Source organism: Xenopus laevis, chromosome 2L (genome assembly GCF_017654675.1).
Source record: "Xenopus laevis strain J_2021 chromosome 2L, Xenopus_laevis_v10.1, whole genome shotgun sequence".
In the NCBI taxonomy this organism is placed as follows: domain Eukaryota; kingdom Metazoa; phylum Chordata; class Amphibia; order Anura; family Pipidae; genus Xenopus; species Xenopus laevis.
In genome coordinates, this window is record NC_054373.1 from 116126528 (window position 1) to 116141882 (window position 15355).

General features: G+C 40.5%; 2 protein-coding genes across 2 annotated transcripts in view; both read left to right on the top strand.

The window, feature by feature from the left end:
- The window catches only part of mrps9.L (mitochondrial ribosomal protein S9 L homeolog), a 47002-nt gene extending 40990 nt beyond the window's left edge, over nucleotides 1–6012 (top strand). The window contains 4 exon segments of the mRNA NM_001097048.1: nucleotides 707–875; nucleotides 2972–3080; nucleotides 4731–4900; nucleotides 5806–6012. Coding sequence (NP_001090517.1) covers nucleotides 707–875; nucleotides 2972–3080; nucleotides 4731–4900; nucleotides 5806–5897 — 540 coding nt within the window. The 3' untranslated portion in view covers nucleotides 5898–6012.
- Nucleotides 6013–9639: 3627 nt separating this feature from the next.
- On the top strand, nucleotides 9640–15010 carry gpr45.L (G protein-coupled receptor 45 L homeolog; the record flags this gene model as incomplete). Its single annotated transcript, NM_001085814.1, is given in 2 exon segments — nucleotides 9640–9658; nucleotides 13614–15010. A coding segment is annotated over 1 exon segment (1119 nt). The 5' UTR covers nucleotides 9640–9658; nucleotides 13614–13699.
- Between the last annotated feature and the right edge of the window lie 345 nt (nucleotides 15011–15355).

Below are 15355 nucleotides of genomic sequence, written 5' to 3' on the forward strand. Positions count from 1 at the left end.
CATTAAGAGATTGATTTGAATTTTCACAACATGCATTTCCACGCTTCCCAGTGTACTTTGCTGAGATTTTAGTGTCAGGTGAAATTCTAGAGCCATGTTTATTGACACAGACTACTGCAAAATTAATGTATTTTGCACATGTATCTTTTAATAGTTCTATTTTGGGACATATTACTACATATATTACAACACTGAACTGCACAACTATAAGGCTTAAGGCATTTTGTTTCATTTGATTCTCTTTGGGGCAGTTGCATTGGACGCAGTGCTGGCATTCCCAAAGAAAATCATATTCTTTCTCAAGGACATAAAAGTATAATACAGTCTTCACAGTGAGGATTTATTATACGCAATATTTGTAGCATGTGTCAGAAAGAGAATGCAAATGTAATCATCTGGCTCCTGAAGATAAATTCGACGGGCTTATATCATTTGCACTGGTTTGTAGCTAGATCCGTTACATTTCTCAGGAGTAGCTTAACTGCCTCTGATTCATTGTTGTCTTTCGAGCAGGTCTGGGAAATGTGGTGGAGCATAGCAGTGTATTGTCTTCCAGTGTTTGAAAAAGAATGTCCGTATGCCAAGGTGTCAGTCTGACTGGGAATGTCAATGAGAGACATGCACTGCCTGGCTCCTGCTTCCGACTGTAGCAAAGGCAATTACACCAACACATCCTAATGAGTTTTTTTTTTTTTTTTTCCTGCAGTACCTGCATTTTCTACAGATGCTGGAACGTTTATTGATTCTACCATACTGCAGCATAGAGGAAGAATATGTGCTTAAATTCCGTAAGAATCTCGAGGTTCAGTCCAAGAAGCAGGTTGTTAACCCTTTGCAGTATGATGAACATGGAAGGGCATTCAGTACTGGAGAAGGTAAACATTTCAGTACACCCTTGGGGTGTACTCACTTTTGTCTCACTTTCATCTGATTCATTAAGAATTTTACTGCTTCATTATACATTTTACACAGGGACTAAGTTTTACCTGCAATTTACTGTCTTTCGAGGTTAAAACTCCCAAATGGTCCCCCTTTTATTGGCCACCACTGGGATCACATGACTACAGACAGGTGATGCCCTTTTATTGGCCACTGTAGTCAGGTGAGCAGGTGAATAAAGATGTTTTAAACCTACTGCCGTCTGCTGATCCATTGAGTGTGCGCTGTATAGGAATCGTGTCTACTGTGAGCCCAGTTGTGGCCAATAAAAGGGCAACCATGTTTGTGAGATTTAACCTTAACAGCTAGTAAGTTGCAGGTAAAACTTAGTCCCTGTGTAAAATCTATAATGAAGTAGTAGAATTTTTAATGAATCAGATGAAAGTGGAGTGTAGGACTGGCCATACCAGGGATGACTTTGACATAGTTGGCCACCTTAAATATATTGCAATATATGAACAAACAATCCCTGTTTTGTATAAAGGGGAGGACATTTTTATTAGCTGTACAAAATGTTTGTGTCCTTAATATATTGATATTGGGTTGAGTGCAGAGGACTTTCTCTTTACTGAAAAATATTAAGTGAACTTTTATAACCACACATCACGGGGCAGATTTATCAAGGGTCGAATAGCAAATTCGAATTTTCAAGCTTTTTTTTATGGTCAAAACTAGGGAGTTATTCAAATTCTATTCGTGTTTTTCAAAAGATTAAAATTCCGTTTTCTAGATTTATCATACTCTGGCCCTTTAAGAACTCAAATTCAACCATTCGACACCTAAAACCTGCTGAATTGCTGTTTAAGTCAATGGAAGACGTCCAGGGATCATTTTGGATTTGTTTGCAGCCTTCCTGACATTCGATTTTTTTTCTGGAGAACAAACTTGAATTGAGTTTTTAAAATTCGAATAGAATTCGATTCAAATTCGATTTGAGTTTTTGGGTCCATCCTATTCACCTGAGTTGAAAAAAATTGATTTTTCTAATAAATTTCGATTGGTCGAATTTAGAGTTCATGGGAGTTTTAAAAAAACTTGCATAAATTCAACCTTTGATAAATGTGCCTCCCCATGTTCAAAAGCCATTAAAACTAAGGTTTACATAAGAGATCTTGCTCCTGGGTCCAAGAATTGCAGCTCATGTACATCTGCAAATGTGTGAAAGACATCCTTTCCCTCTTCTTGCTAAAGCATTGGACAGTAAGTTTAGGCAGGGTTACTATGACAACATTGCAAATCTCACCCTTGTCATTTGCAATGTTGGATGTAGACAATACAATTTGTGTGAATGAAAAACGCATGACTATCAGTGCTGGGAAAGTCATAAAATTGAAAGCCAAACTATAGGATATTTTCTTAAAGATAGAAACCATTTATTCTTGCACTCCCTCTGCCCATCTTATGTTCCCTGCTGCAAGAAACAACTGCTGATTTGTGCTGGAATCATCTTTTAAACAAGGGGAATCAGACTCACAGCATGACTGAGGGATTTGCAGAAGGAGAACAATTATTAGACTAAAGGTGGCCATAGACGTAGAGATCCTATGCCCACATGAAGGGGGCGATATCGGGCTGATCCGGTCGTGGGCCCTAGGGCCCAACGATCAGATCATAATGGATCCGAAACGGGTGGTCGGATCGCGGGACCGCATAAACGCACACATGCGGCCGCAATCCAATGGGATTTTTTAACCTGCCGATCAAGAGGGCCAGATATCGATTGGGGAAGCCCATCGGTCTGTCTGCAGCTTTTATCGGCCCGTGTATGGGGGCCTTAAGAATCTCACAAATTATTTGGGCGATCCTCTAATACCATTTAGAGTAATATAACTGAAACTGAATATAAATTTAATTCAGAACCATTGCCTCATTCTGAATCCATCAGATTATATTATTTGCTTATTTACATGTGGAAAAGTGATTCCATCAATAAAGTTAAAAAAAAAAATATTGTCCATATCCTTCTGCAGAATTCCATATCTTAGACCACTTGTTATTTATATAAACCCTAAAACCTCTTTTTCCCCTGAAGGTAAGAGGAAAACTGCACAGGCAACTGTGATGCTTCATGAAACTGGGAATGGAACAGTAGTCGTGAATGGAGTAAATTATTCAGAATATTTCACCGTACTCCAGGACAGGTAAATACCACTTACTGTCTAATGAACTATGGCATCCTTTGATTATATCTTGCTACACCTACTACTGTTTTGGTATAAAAAAATCTATTTAAAACTCAGCTGCAGTAGCAATAAAAAAAAATAAGTCTATTAAATACCTTGTACTGCTGTTTGTAAGTGTGTCTGTAGCATCCCCTACTGGGAATATGGGTAAAGATTTCTTTGTGTACTGCTTGTCATCATATGGCTGCACAGTCTAAAGCAAGTCTAAATGCATGGGATGTGTAGTGCCAACATATTCACTTTCTTCCTGTAACAGGAATAACACATTTTCTTTGCATCACAAAAGACGGTGTAATAATAAACAGCTTTCCAAGGCACATGAATTCAAGCTTTAAAATGGTTTTCCGTTTAAAGGAGAACTAAACCCTAATAGTGAATATGGCTAAAAATGCTACATTTTATATACTGAATGTAATGCACCAGCAGAAAAGAAGATGGGGAACTACTGGGGTTTCTTTGGAGGCAGGGGTTGCCTTGTTCTGTACAGAACAGACAAGGGAAAGTTGTGCTCACCACTAATTTTTAAAAACATTAGGCGGGGGTGCAATGAGGGTGTGACCACAAAATACATATAGACAAATACAAGAGTCCTCTGCACTCAACCCATTATCAATATATTTAAGACAGAGACATTTTGTGCATACTGCTACTAAAAAATGCCTTACCCTTTAAACAAAACAGGGATTGTTTGTCCATATATTGCAATATATTTAAGCTGGCCAACTACGTCAAAGTCATCCCATATCTGGCCAGTCCTATGCTCAAATTTCATCTGATTCATTAAGAATTCAATTGCTTCATTATACATTTTACAAAGGGACTAAGTTTTACCTGCAACTTACTAGCTGCTTTCAAAGTAAAACTCCCAAACTTGGTTGCCCTTTTATTAGACACCAGTGGGATCACCTGACTATAGTACGAAATTTGAGCATAGGACTGGCCAGATATGGGATGACTTTGACGTAGTTGGCCAGCTTAAATATATTGCAATATATGGACAAACAATCCCTGTTTTGTTTAAAGGGTAAGGCATTTTTCAGTAGCAGTATGCACAAAATGTCTCTGTCTTAAATATATTGATAATGGGTTGAGTGCAGAGGACTCTTGTATTTGTTCTGTACAGAAGCCCAAAACATAATGTACAGCATTTCTAGCTACTTCTTTATTTAAGCTTCAGTTCTCCTTTAAAAGCCAAGGCATGGCAAGATAAAAAAGAAGTGAGTTATGATTATATTGCAACCCACTGACCTTCCGAATTGTACTAGCACCCACAAATTCTACCTGCATTTGTGAAGGCATTAACCCTGTGAGTACCCAAAGCATTGCAGGGTTCTAGCTTAGTGTTAATAGGGATATAAATATGACATTATTATTTCCAAGCAGAATAATGAATCGTTAATTGTTCTTGCAAATACAAAAAGTAACATAAATTGTAGGGAACATACTTGAAAGGGGTGTTAAAAGAAACACCTATCCATTACCCATCAGCCTCCTAGACTGATACAGGTTTAATGTTTTTATTTGGCGTGTTACACTGAAACACAGTAACGCTGAAAAATGCTTGTACAGACATACTGACAGAGGTACCTTTCTGCTTTTACTTTCCAGAGAGCAGCTAATGTTCCCAATCCAATTCCTCAACCGGCTTGGAAAGCATAACTTAGAGTGCACTGTGGCTGGAGGAGGGAAGTCATCACAGGCTGGTGCCATCCGCCTGGCCACGGCTAGAGCCTTGCTGAGCTTTGTATCTGAGAATGAAATTGAAGCCATGAGGCAAGGTAAGTTAGGTGGTTCAGTACAAACCCTATCCAAGTTTATATTCTGATATGGTTTATAGGTTTTCTCTGAACGTGAATGGAAAAAGTTAGAAGCTATGAAATTAGATATTGGAGTATTGTCAATAATAATCAATGAATATGATGCCAACATTCAAATTTAGAGCTTTGGATCAAGCTTCCTAGTAGTGTTACCAAGATATAAATCTAAACTTTATTCCAGACTGATGTTTACCACTGATTGCACCACCACTGCTCAACAGCTTACTTGTCTGTGAATTTAAAAATGTTTTGTGTAGCACAAGAGAAAATGCTTGGCCTGATTAAATCTGATAACTATTTTGATTAAGGCCTCAATCAATAGAGATTTTTGCAATTAGAATTCAGTGGCATAAATATTTTGATGCATCAAATTTAGTCACAAAAGAAAAGATCAACTGGCTCAAATCTAAACAAGTCTGTTCTGTGTAGGAGGCCATATTGAAAATAATTTATATTCCAAATGATTTGTGTTAAAGACAAACTAATATCATAATACAGTAATGAACAAGAACATCAGTATTAATTATTCAGAAGGAAAACCTCCTGGTACAAGAGGCAGCATGAAAGAGACTTTGTTTTAAAGTGTCCATTACACAGGCTGCTTATTTGCTCTTTCTTGACTGAATGGCAGCCCAAAGATTCTTGCAAGACGAAAATGAGAATAATTTTCCAAATGCCATTTAATTAGGTTAATTTAGTTATCAAGTCCAGGTTGTAGAAAATCTTTGTGACTGACACATCTGCCCATGTGTATGTAGTCCATGTGTTATATATTTGGCAAAGATCCATTTTATTATAGATGTATGAACAATTTAATACTCTCCCAAGTGAAAAACTAACACTTGTGACCATGTATTGTCTTCCAGCTGGACTGCTCACTACAGATCCACGTGTGAAAGAACGGAAAAAACCTGGCCAGGAAGGAGCTCGCAGGAAGTTTACATGGAAGAAACGTTAGGCTACACAACTGTACTGCAATGTAAATCCGCCTGCTTTCCTGAGAAGATAACATTATCTGTTGTTTGCACAGTGCTGTTTTTTTTTTTTATAATAAAATTATTCATTAAATCAGTGATAGCTCTAGTTGCATTTCTGTAAACAGCTCATCCAGTGTTCTGGCACTTTAGGTTATTCTTTATACATCACTGACATATACCACAGACCTTTACAGGGCTTACGTTACTGATTGGGCAGTGAAGCTTACAAGCTAGAGCACTTTCACGTTCTTAAAAGTCAGTTATATCAGGGCCTGAGATACTCGAACCCAATTGCACTTTCTTTAGTCTGATACAGCAAGAGAATTAAAATCTTATTCTTGTTGTAAAATACACCCTACATGCCCCATGGCATTATTTATAGCAAAAAAAGGCATATTGAATAATTGTTCCCATTTTTCCAGATTGAATACTTTTTTAAGATTTTAAAAGACTGCTTTTGGAGAGATGGAGAATGGTGGAGGAGATGCAGCTTGCCAGGGGATTAGTTTGAATGCAGTTGCAGAATTTGGCCACTAGATGGAAACCTTGTACAGTACTAGTCAGACAGAAACTAAACTTATTCAATGTCCTCTGAGCCTGTTGAATATTCAATTTATAGTATCTTCTAGTTATATTTTCAAGACAATATTACATCTCTGTATGGTAACAAAATTACAATATACACACAAGCATCTTAATTGAATTCTACATTATAAGAAATATTTTTTTTAAATTGTCATGCAGTCATAGCATCTAATACATAAATCAGCCTGGCGAATAGCCTGATCAAAAGGCATTTTTCCTGTCATTAAACCCAAGCTGGCAAGCCACTGTTCATCAAATGGTATTGAGAAGTGGTGCTAATTTTTCAGTTGCTCTTTATTTTTGTAGTTCTCTCTTTTTCTATACCTCTCCAATTACCCAAGCAAGCATGTTTGCCAATTATAGGGCAAAAAAAAAAACCTTTTTATTATTTTTTATTAGGACATAGCCTAATGTGGGCACTTACACATTGGCTAGTGTTCACCCCCCCCCCCCCCCCCCGTACAGACTCTTTATCTGTGCTGTAGCCAATCAAAAGAAAGAATACATTATCCAGTTAAATAAATATAAACCGCTGCAAAAAAATCCACCTAACCAATAGAAACATGCCATAGGTTGGCCAATCCATAGACTGGGGTTTAGTTGTGGGACTCTGTTACTTCAGCCACATTGGCTTTCTTTACTATTAGAACTATATTGTAAGCACAAAGACAACTCACGTTGTTTATCTTTGGTTTTATTTAAAGTGCAAACTGAACCTTGTCTTAGATTAAAAGCTGGCACAGGGTACATCTCTAATGCTGTCAGGATCACAAGGCCCAGTAAAGTGCAAGGTTCCCCCAACCCTTTTTACTCTTGAACCACACTCAGATGTGAAAACTCTTGCTGAGCCACCACACAAGTATGAAACAAGTATCATATAGATGCCAAATAAGGGGTGTGATTGGCTAATTGGTAGTTAACTGCTAGTCTGCAGACAGCTCTGCTTGGAATAAAACTGCATCTTTATGCTTTCAAGCCAGAAATATAAAAATAGGCACCTACTTTGAGGCCACTAGGAGCAACATCAAAGGGGTTGGTGAGTAGCATGTTGCTTGTGAGCCACTGGTTGGGGATCACTGATCTAAAAGAAACAATGGGCACCGCTTAAAAATTCACGCTCCTGTAGCTGCTCCCCCATAAATGTCTGGGTGCTCTGTCCACAGCGTCCACATTGTCCACACAATTTCCACAACCAAAGGACGGCACTCCAGGAAAAAAGCAGGTTTATTGCAGGGTCCTGAGGATCACAATCGCCTTACGCGTTTCAGGAATGGATCCCTTAATCATTAGCTTCAAATCTAAAGCCTTGCTTGTGCCATGTCCCACCAGTCGGGCAAAAATACCTATGAACAGTACTGCCCACCTCCTGCACTGGTGAATGCAGTAAGGGTGGTACAGCTCTTAGCAAGTAAGTTGTGCAACCAAGTGATTTCTGGCCCCAGTAGTATCACACAGTTTGCCTGAGACTGCAGACCCAATGCACCATGTGCTTAGAGTGTGTAACTGTGGGACAAGGTTAAGGTTGCCACCTGGTCGGTATTTTACCGGCCTGGCCGGTAAAAATGATGCTTGATGCCAATGTTATTAATAGGAAAAAACAGCAAGAATATAGGAAGGCCGGTATTTTTTTCCAGAAAAGGTGGCAACCCTAGCTAGGGTAGAGAGTGAATTTGCGCTAAGGGAGACACATTTCTGGTTTATACCAAATGTAATTCCAACTCTGGTAAAACTCAGTCTGGGGCAGGGGCTAGGGTTGACACCTTTTCTGGAAAAAATACCGGCCTTCCTATTAGGGATGCACCGAATCCATGATTCGGCCTTTTTCAGCAGGATTCAGATTCGGCCGAATCCTTCTGCCCAGGCGAACCGAATCCAAATCCTAATTTGCATATGCAAATTAGGAACGGGCAGGGAAATCGCGTGACTTTTTGTCACAAAACAAGGAAATAAAAAATGTTTTCCCCTTCCCACCCCTAATTTGCATATGCAAATTAGGAATCGGTTCGATATTCGGACTAATCTTTCGCAAAGGATTCGGCTGAATCCAAAATAGTGGATTTGGTGCATCCCTACTTCCTATATATTTTTCTTTTGTCCCTAATAATAACAGTGGGATCAACCATCATTTTTACAGGCCAGTAAAATACCGGCCAGGTGGCAACCCTAGCAGAGGAAGCAGACCCTGCGGATGCAAGTGGGCCCCATGAAGACCTAATTAAAAGCAATTTCAATATATATTGGTAAAACAGGACAACCTCTGGATATGTTGGGGGCCCTAAAATGAATTTGCTGTGGGGACCAGTAACATCTAATTACGCCACTGGACCTGGATACCAAGAAAACTCCTGGTGGGCCCAGGTGTCAGTAGGCCCTCCTGCTTCTAAACATTTGGCCTGTTTCATGACCATTCCCTATTTTTATGAGAACAAAGAGGCTATAAAGATGGAACAATAGATTATTGTATGTAAATAAAAGAGACTAGGAGAATAAAGGTTGAGTGAGGAGAGGAAGAAAAACAGTACTGTGAGTGGGCCCCTGGTGTAAGAATTTTTGGTGGGCCCCTGGTGTCCCCGACACTGCTCTGAGGCAATGTTCTCACCTTGTTTCACAGCTCAAACAGCTGTGCTTGGACTGAAGTCTACTCCTACCTCTTTATTGCCCGCTCATGCCACATTTTCTACTCAGCATCTTGAGGGGAGCACTGTCCCTCAAACCCCATAAAATGCTTACACTTATTCTGCGCTCGGTCCCTTATAATCGCATGGAACACAAATGCAGCAGTTGCCCAGAGCCCATTGACATATGTATAAGTAACGCCTTGCAGGGAAAAGGAGGTCAGGTGTGGGCCTACACGAGTCTATTCGTTCAGCTCCCGCATGGGGTGCACCTCTGGGTGTTCCAGAAAGGCGTCGTAAGGGTTAAGCAGTGACTAGTGAGGTGGTCCCTCCCCTTGAGGCTAGTGGTCGACGCGGGTACACGGCAGTAGGGAAGGGGGTGAGATGTAAGGCGGCCGTGTGTGTGTTAAAGCTGCGGTCACTGTAGGAGCCGCCGGTGACATCTTCCCGCTATGGGCGGCTTCACATCTGTGGTGTCGGGAGGGGGGTCCCATCCGTATCCTATTCCTTCATCGGCACGGACCGCTGCATCCGGCTGGAAGGTAATGTAGCCCCGAGTGGCTTCTTCCTAGTTCCCAGTCATGAAGGAGGCAGAAAGCCTCCCTGTTAGCTTCCATCCCGTGTGTGTCCTGCTTCTTTCATCCCCACAGAAACCATTTCCCAGTCCGTTCCATGCTCTCACTTTCCTACAGATGTGTCCCCAGGAGGAGGCGTCTATAAATGCAAACCTTCAGCCTCTGCCCATTCCTGTTATATATATACTGTATACACACCATGTATTTCTTACATTTGTGCAGCCTGAATCTGTTTACAATTGCTTTGTGCTAGATACATACATACAGGCCCGGACTGGCAATGTACATGTTCGGGCAATTGCCCGATGGGCCGTTCATCTCATGGTTAAAATGGGCCGGCTCGCTCGCAATATTGGCTCCGCCTCCGCTCCAATCGTAGCTTTAGACTTCAGCTCCTGCTTGCTTCTTCCGTCTCCAGGCTACGTTGGGGAGAGCAAGCAGGGGGCAGGAAGTCCGTCATTTCATTTGATTTAGTAGGAAGTGCTGGAAGCACAGAGAGCCTCGCAGTGGGTTTTTTTTTCTCTCTTCGTTCTCTCCACCCCCTTCCTTGTATAATCATTCTCCTTCCCGGCCAGGCACGCAGCCTGACATGACATATGGAGCTGCTTCTACATTAGGGGAGGGGCGTCCCTGAAACATTACACTGCAGGTGCGAGTGCATGGAGAAAGTTTTTCTCTAAGAGAGGTCTGTGTGTGTCACTCTGTGAATGTCTCTGTCTGTGTGTGTCTGTCTGTGAGTGTCTCTGTCTGTGTGTCTGTCTGTCTGTCTGTCTGTCTGTGTGTGTCTCTGTGTGTGTGTCTGTCTGTGTGTCTGTCTGTCTGTCTGTGTGTGTCTGTCTGTCTGTCTGTGTGTGTGTGTGTGTCTGTCTGTCTCTCTGTGTGTGTGTCTGTCTGTTTGTGTCTCTGTGTGTCTGTTTGTCTATGTGTCTGTCTGTCTGTCTCTGTGTGTATGTGTCCCCATACAACCTTTTTGTGCCTGAGATAACTGGTAGGCATGCTGACTGGCACAGTCCCTGGGCTGGACTGTGTGTTTTAGACTTTTTTTGTGGAGCTATCACATGATTTTGCTGGAGTTCTTATTATTATCATTGTTGTTATTTTTTTTTTGGGGGGTGGGGGGCTGTTCGGGTCCCATGAAGAGAAGGCATCTGTCTTCTTGCTTGATTAGGTAGATTTTATGTGCCTGCTGCCTTACAGCCCATTGTGATCATGCCTCTGCTCCCCAACCCAGAAGTGCAGCAGATCGTAAAATCTACAATCTGTGGCACTTGAGTCCCTTTATCCGCAGATCGTAGATGCTACGATCTGTGATGCTTAAAGGGTTAACCCAATATATAGGCGTGGCTATCATCGCGTTTCCATGTGGGCTGCTTTGATTTTTTTGCCCGGGCTGCTTTATACTCCCAGTCCGGCCCTGCATACATATGTACATTATATTTATACGAGTTCATCTGCTGCACTGGTACATTGCAGGCCCTCTCCACTCCTCATGAACAAAAAAGACAACAAACAGCTACACTGAATACTGGAGAGTGACACACCCATCCAGATCAGCTGCAGCCAGCCAACCAGTTCAAGCAAAGGTTGCTACAAAGTATTAAAATATAACTTTTAATTCAAACTATTTAAAAAGTATTGTTCGTTTGGCCACACCAGCATACACACTCACAGCGTGAAAAAAACGCTACGCCGTGCGGGACCATGTCCCTAAAATAACACACAATTAAAAACTCAAAGCGTAGGTAGGAAAGGTGGTGGGTATGTACAAAGTATTTAGTAGCAGGTTTAAATACCCATTGTCAGTACCTGCTCAATAGGAATAATCATCAGTATACCACCAAAAAGTACTGGTTCCCACCCTTCCCCCAGCAGAATCTTCTACCTAGCTACGTTGGGAAGAGTGGGAGCTATTCACACCACCTTCCACCTACGCCGCCCTACGCGTTTCGCTGACAAGCAGCTCGCTTCTGCTGGGGGAAGGGTGGGAACCAGTACTTTTTGGTGGTATACTGATGATTATTCCTATTGAGCAGGTACTGACAATGGGTATTTAAACCTGCTACTAAATACTTTGTACATACCCACCACCTTTCCTACCTACGCTTTGAGTTTTTAATTGTGTGTTATTTTAGGGACATGGTCCCGCACGGCGTAGCGTTTTTTTCACGCTGTGAGTGTGTATGCTGGTGTGGCCAAACGAACAATACTTTTTAAATAGTTTGAATTAAAAGTTATATTTTAATACTTTGTAGCAACCTTTGCTTGAACTGGTTGGCTGGCTGCAGCTGATCTGGATGGGTGTGTCACTCTCCAGTATTCAGTGTAGCTGTTTGTTGTCTTTTTTGTTCATTTAGAATATTACCAACCTGCGGGCTAAAGGCTACATCTAACTTAACTGGCTCCGACTATCCCTCTCCACTCCTCACCTATACAATCATTCATTACACTCTAGACATTACACTCTATACATTCATTACACTCTATACATTCATTCATTACACTCTATACATTACACTCTATACATTCATTACACTCTATACATTCATTACACTCTATACATTCATTACACTCTATACATTCATTACACTCTATATATTCATTACACTCTATACATTACACTCTATACATTCATTACACTCTATACATTCATTCATTACACTCTATACATTCATTCATTACACTCTATACATTCATTCATTACACTCTATACATTCATTCATTACACTCTATACATTACACTCTATACAATCATTACACTCTATACATTCATTACACTCTATACATTCATTCATTACACTCTATACATTCATTCATTACACTCTATACATTCATTCATTACACTCTATACATTACACTCTATACAATCATTACACTCTATACATTCATTACACTCTATACATTCATTCATTACACTCTATACATTCATTCATTACACTCTATACATTACACTCTATACAATCATTACACTATACAATCATTACACTCTATACATTCATTACACTCTATACATTCATTACACTATACAATCATTACACTCTATACATTCATTACACTCTATACATTCATTACACTCTATACATTCATTACACTCTATACAATCATTACACTCTATACATTCATTACACTCTATACATTCATTACACTCTATACATTCATTACACTCTATGTATTCATTAAACTCTATACATTCATTACACTCTAGTATTTTCCCTTTACAAATCTATTTTATATATAAAAAAGCGAGACTGAAACATAATACAGATAATGTTTGGGATTTTAAAATAGATTTCTAAAGATGAGCAACTTTGACTGGGAATGTAACCTAATATAGTCACTATGCATAAGGGATTTTCTAAATCCACTATTTTATGACTTGGCTCCATACCGAACCAAATCCCACCCTAATTTGCTTATGTAAATTAGAAAAACAAGGGGGAAAGAGAACTTCTGAACTCAACATTTTTGACTTCCTTGTTTGTGTGACAAAGTCACGTGATTTGTCGGATTCGGTTTGGCCAGCCACCTGGATTCGGCCTAAACTTCCTCAAAAAGGACAAATCTCAAAAGAATCCTGGATTCTGTGCATCCCTACTATGCTTGTCATGTGAATGATACACTGTAAATGGCTAGGGAATGTATCACTGCTATATAAATACGGAATAATAATATCATAGGGGAGCTGCAGCTCTTCATCATTTCCTGAGTTCTAATCCACCTGCCTGCCCAAAGAATTGGAACAATACAAAGGTAGCTATACCATGTCTGGCCCATCGTGCTCTATCTGTCCGTTTGGCTCGCAGGCTGATTGGTCACATAACACAAGAGGTTCATTTCAGAACTTTTGCATTTGACCTGCAAGAAAGTAAAGTTTTTCAATGCTTCCCACATTTATATTTTTGTTTTACGCTCTCTTGTTTTCTAGATCTTTCAAGATGTGGGAAGAAAGGATCAATGCATCCTGCACAGTGAAGGCATCGCGAGAAGAACCATGCTAACAGGCTTCTAACAATGGGCTGCAATAATACTGCCCTAGACAATTGCATGCTTCCCAATCTCAGCATTGCTACTGCTCCTCTAGACTCGAGGTTTGCATTTTCCACCCCACTCAGGATGTTGTTGGCAATAATAATGATACTGATGATTGCTATTGCTTTTTTGGGCAATGCAATAGTTTGCCTTATTGTTTATCAGAAGCCAGCCATGCGTTCAGCAATCAATCTTCTCCTAGCAACACTGGCATTCTCTGACATCATGTTGTCCCTTTTCTGTATGCCCTTTACCGCAGTAACAATAATAACTGGGAGCTGGCTCTTTGGAACTCAGTTTTGCCAGATATCAGCCATGCTGTACTGGTTTTTCGTGTTAGAAGGCGTGGCCATTCTACTTATCATCAGCGTGGATCGTTTCCTTATTATTGTACAGAGGCAGGACAAACTGAACCCACATCGTGCCAAGATCATGATTGCTGCTTCTTGGGTACTGTCTTTTTGTATCTCCTTACCGTCGGTGGTTGGGTGGACGTTAGTGGAGGTGCCTACACGTGCTCCACAGTGTGTTCTCGGTTATACAGAATTTTCTGCTGACAGAGTTTATGCAGTCATGCTCATAGTAGCAGTCTTCTTCATTCCATTCAGTGTAATGTTGTACTCGTATTTGTGTATCCTGAACACTGTTAGAAGAAATGCTGTCAGAATTCACACTCATGCCGACAGCTTGTGTCTCAGCCAAGTAAGCAAATTGGGACTTATGGGACTTCAGAGGCCACACCAAATGAATGTGGACATGAGTTTCAAAACCAGGGCCTTCACCACTATTTTGATTCTCTTCATTGGGTTTTCACTCTGCTGGCTTCCTCACTCAGTATTCAGCTTACTCTCAGTATTCAGCAGGACATTTTACTACAGCTCTTCATTTTACAGCATCAGCACGTGTATCTTGTGGCTCACTTACCTGAAGTCTGTCTTCAACCCTGTTATATATTGCTGGAGGATCAAGAAGTTCCGTGAGGCCTGTCTGGAGTTCATGCCCAAAACATTTAAGATCCTTCCAAATGTACGAGGAAGGACAAGACGGCGGATTCGTCCAAGCACAATTTATGTGTGTGGGGAACATCAGTCAGCTGTTTAAGAAACCTCTTCAAGGAAATTTGTAAAACGAGCACAAACAGTGTGGTTTGCCATTTTAAAAAGGTTTACATTTTCATGTTTTTTTGGTTTTTAATAACTGATTATAAATCACAGGTCTTATTAGGTCACGTTCTTGTTTTGTATTTCATAACAATGCACAGTTTTGGGATGATAATGGTAAGGTGTGTAGCAGACGGGCATTGCCATCATGGTTACTGAATAACACCAACAAAATATACTACAAGTAGCTCTCCACCTCAGTTGTTGCCTGAAATAATATAGTAATTAATCATTATGTTCTAATGCTTCCAGAAATCAAAATGTGTCCATGCCAGGAAGCAAGTGGGGTCGCTGATTCCATTTCAGTGTGTGTGAGAGCAATTTGGTTGGGTCTGTGATTTTGCCTGTGTTTGAGAGAGACTGAGTTGTGCTTGAGTATGTTTGTGTTTGTGTGCGACTGTCCGTGTGCAATGTTGTTCAGTAAGTGGGAGATGACCACCTCTGGCTGCCACACTAAGGGGCTCATTTACTAACTAAA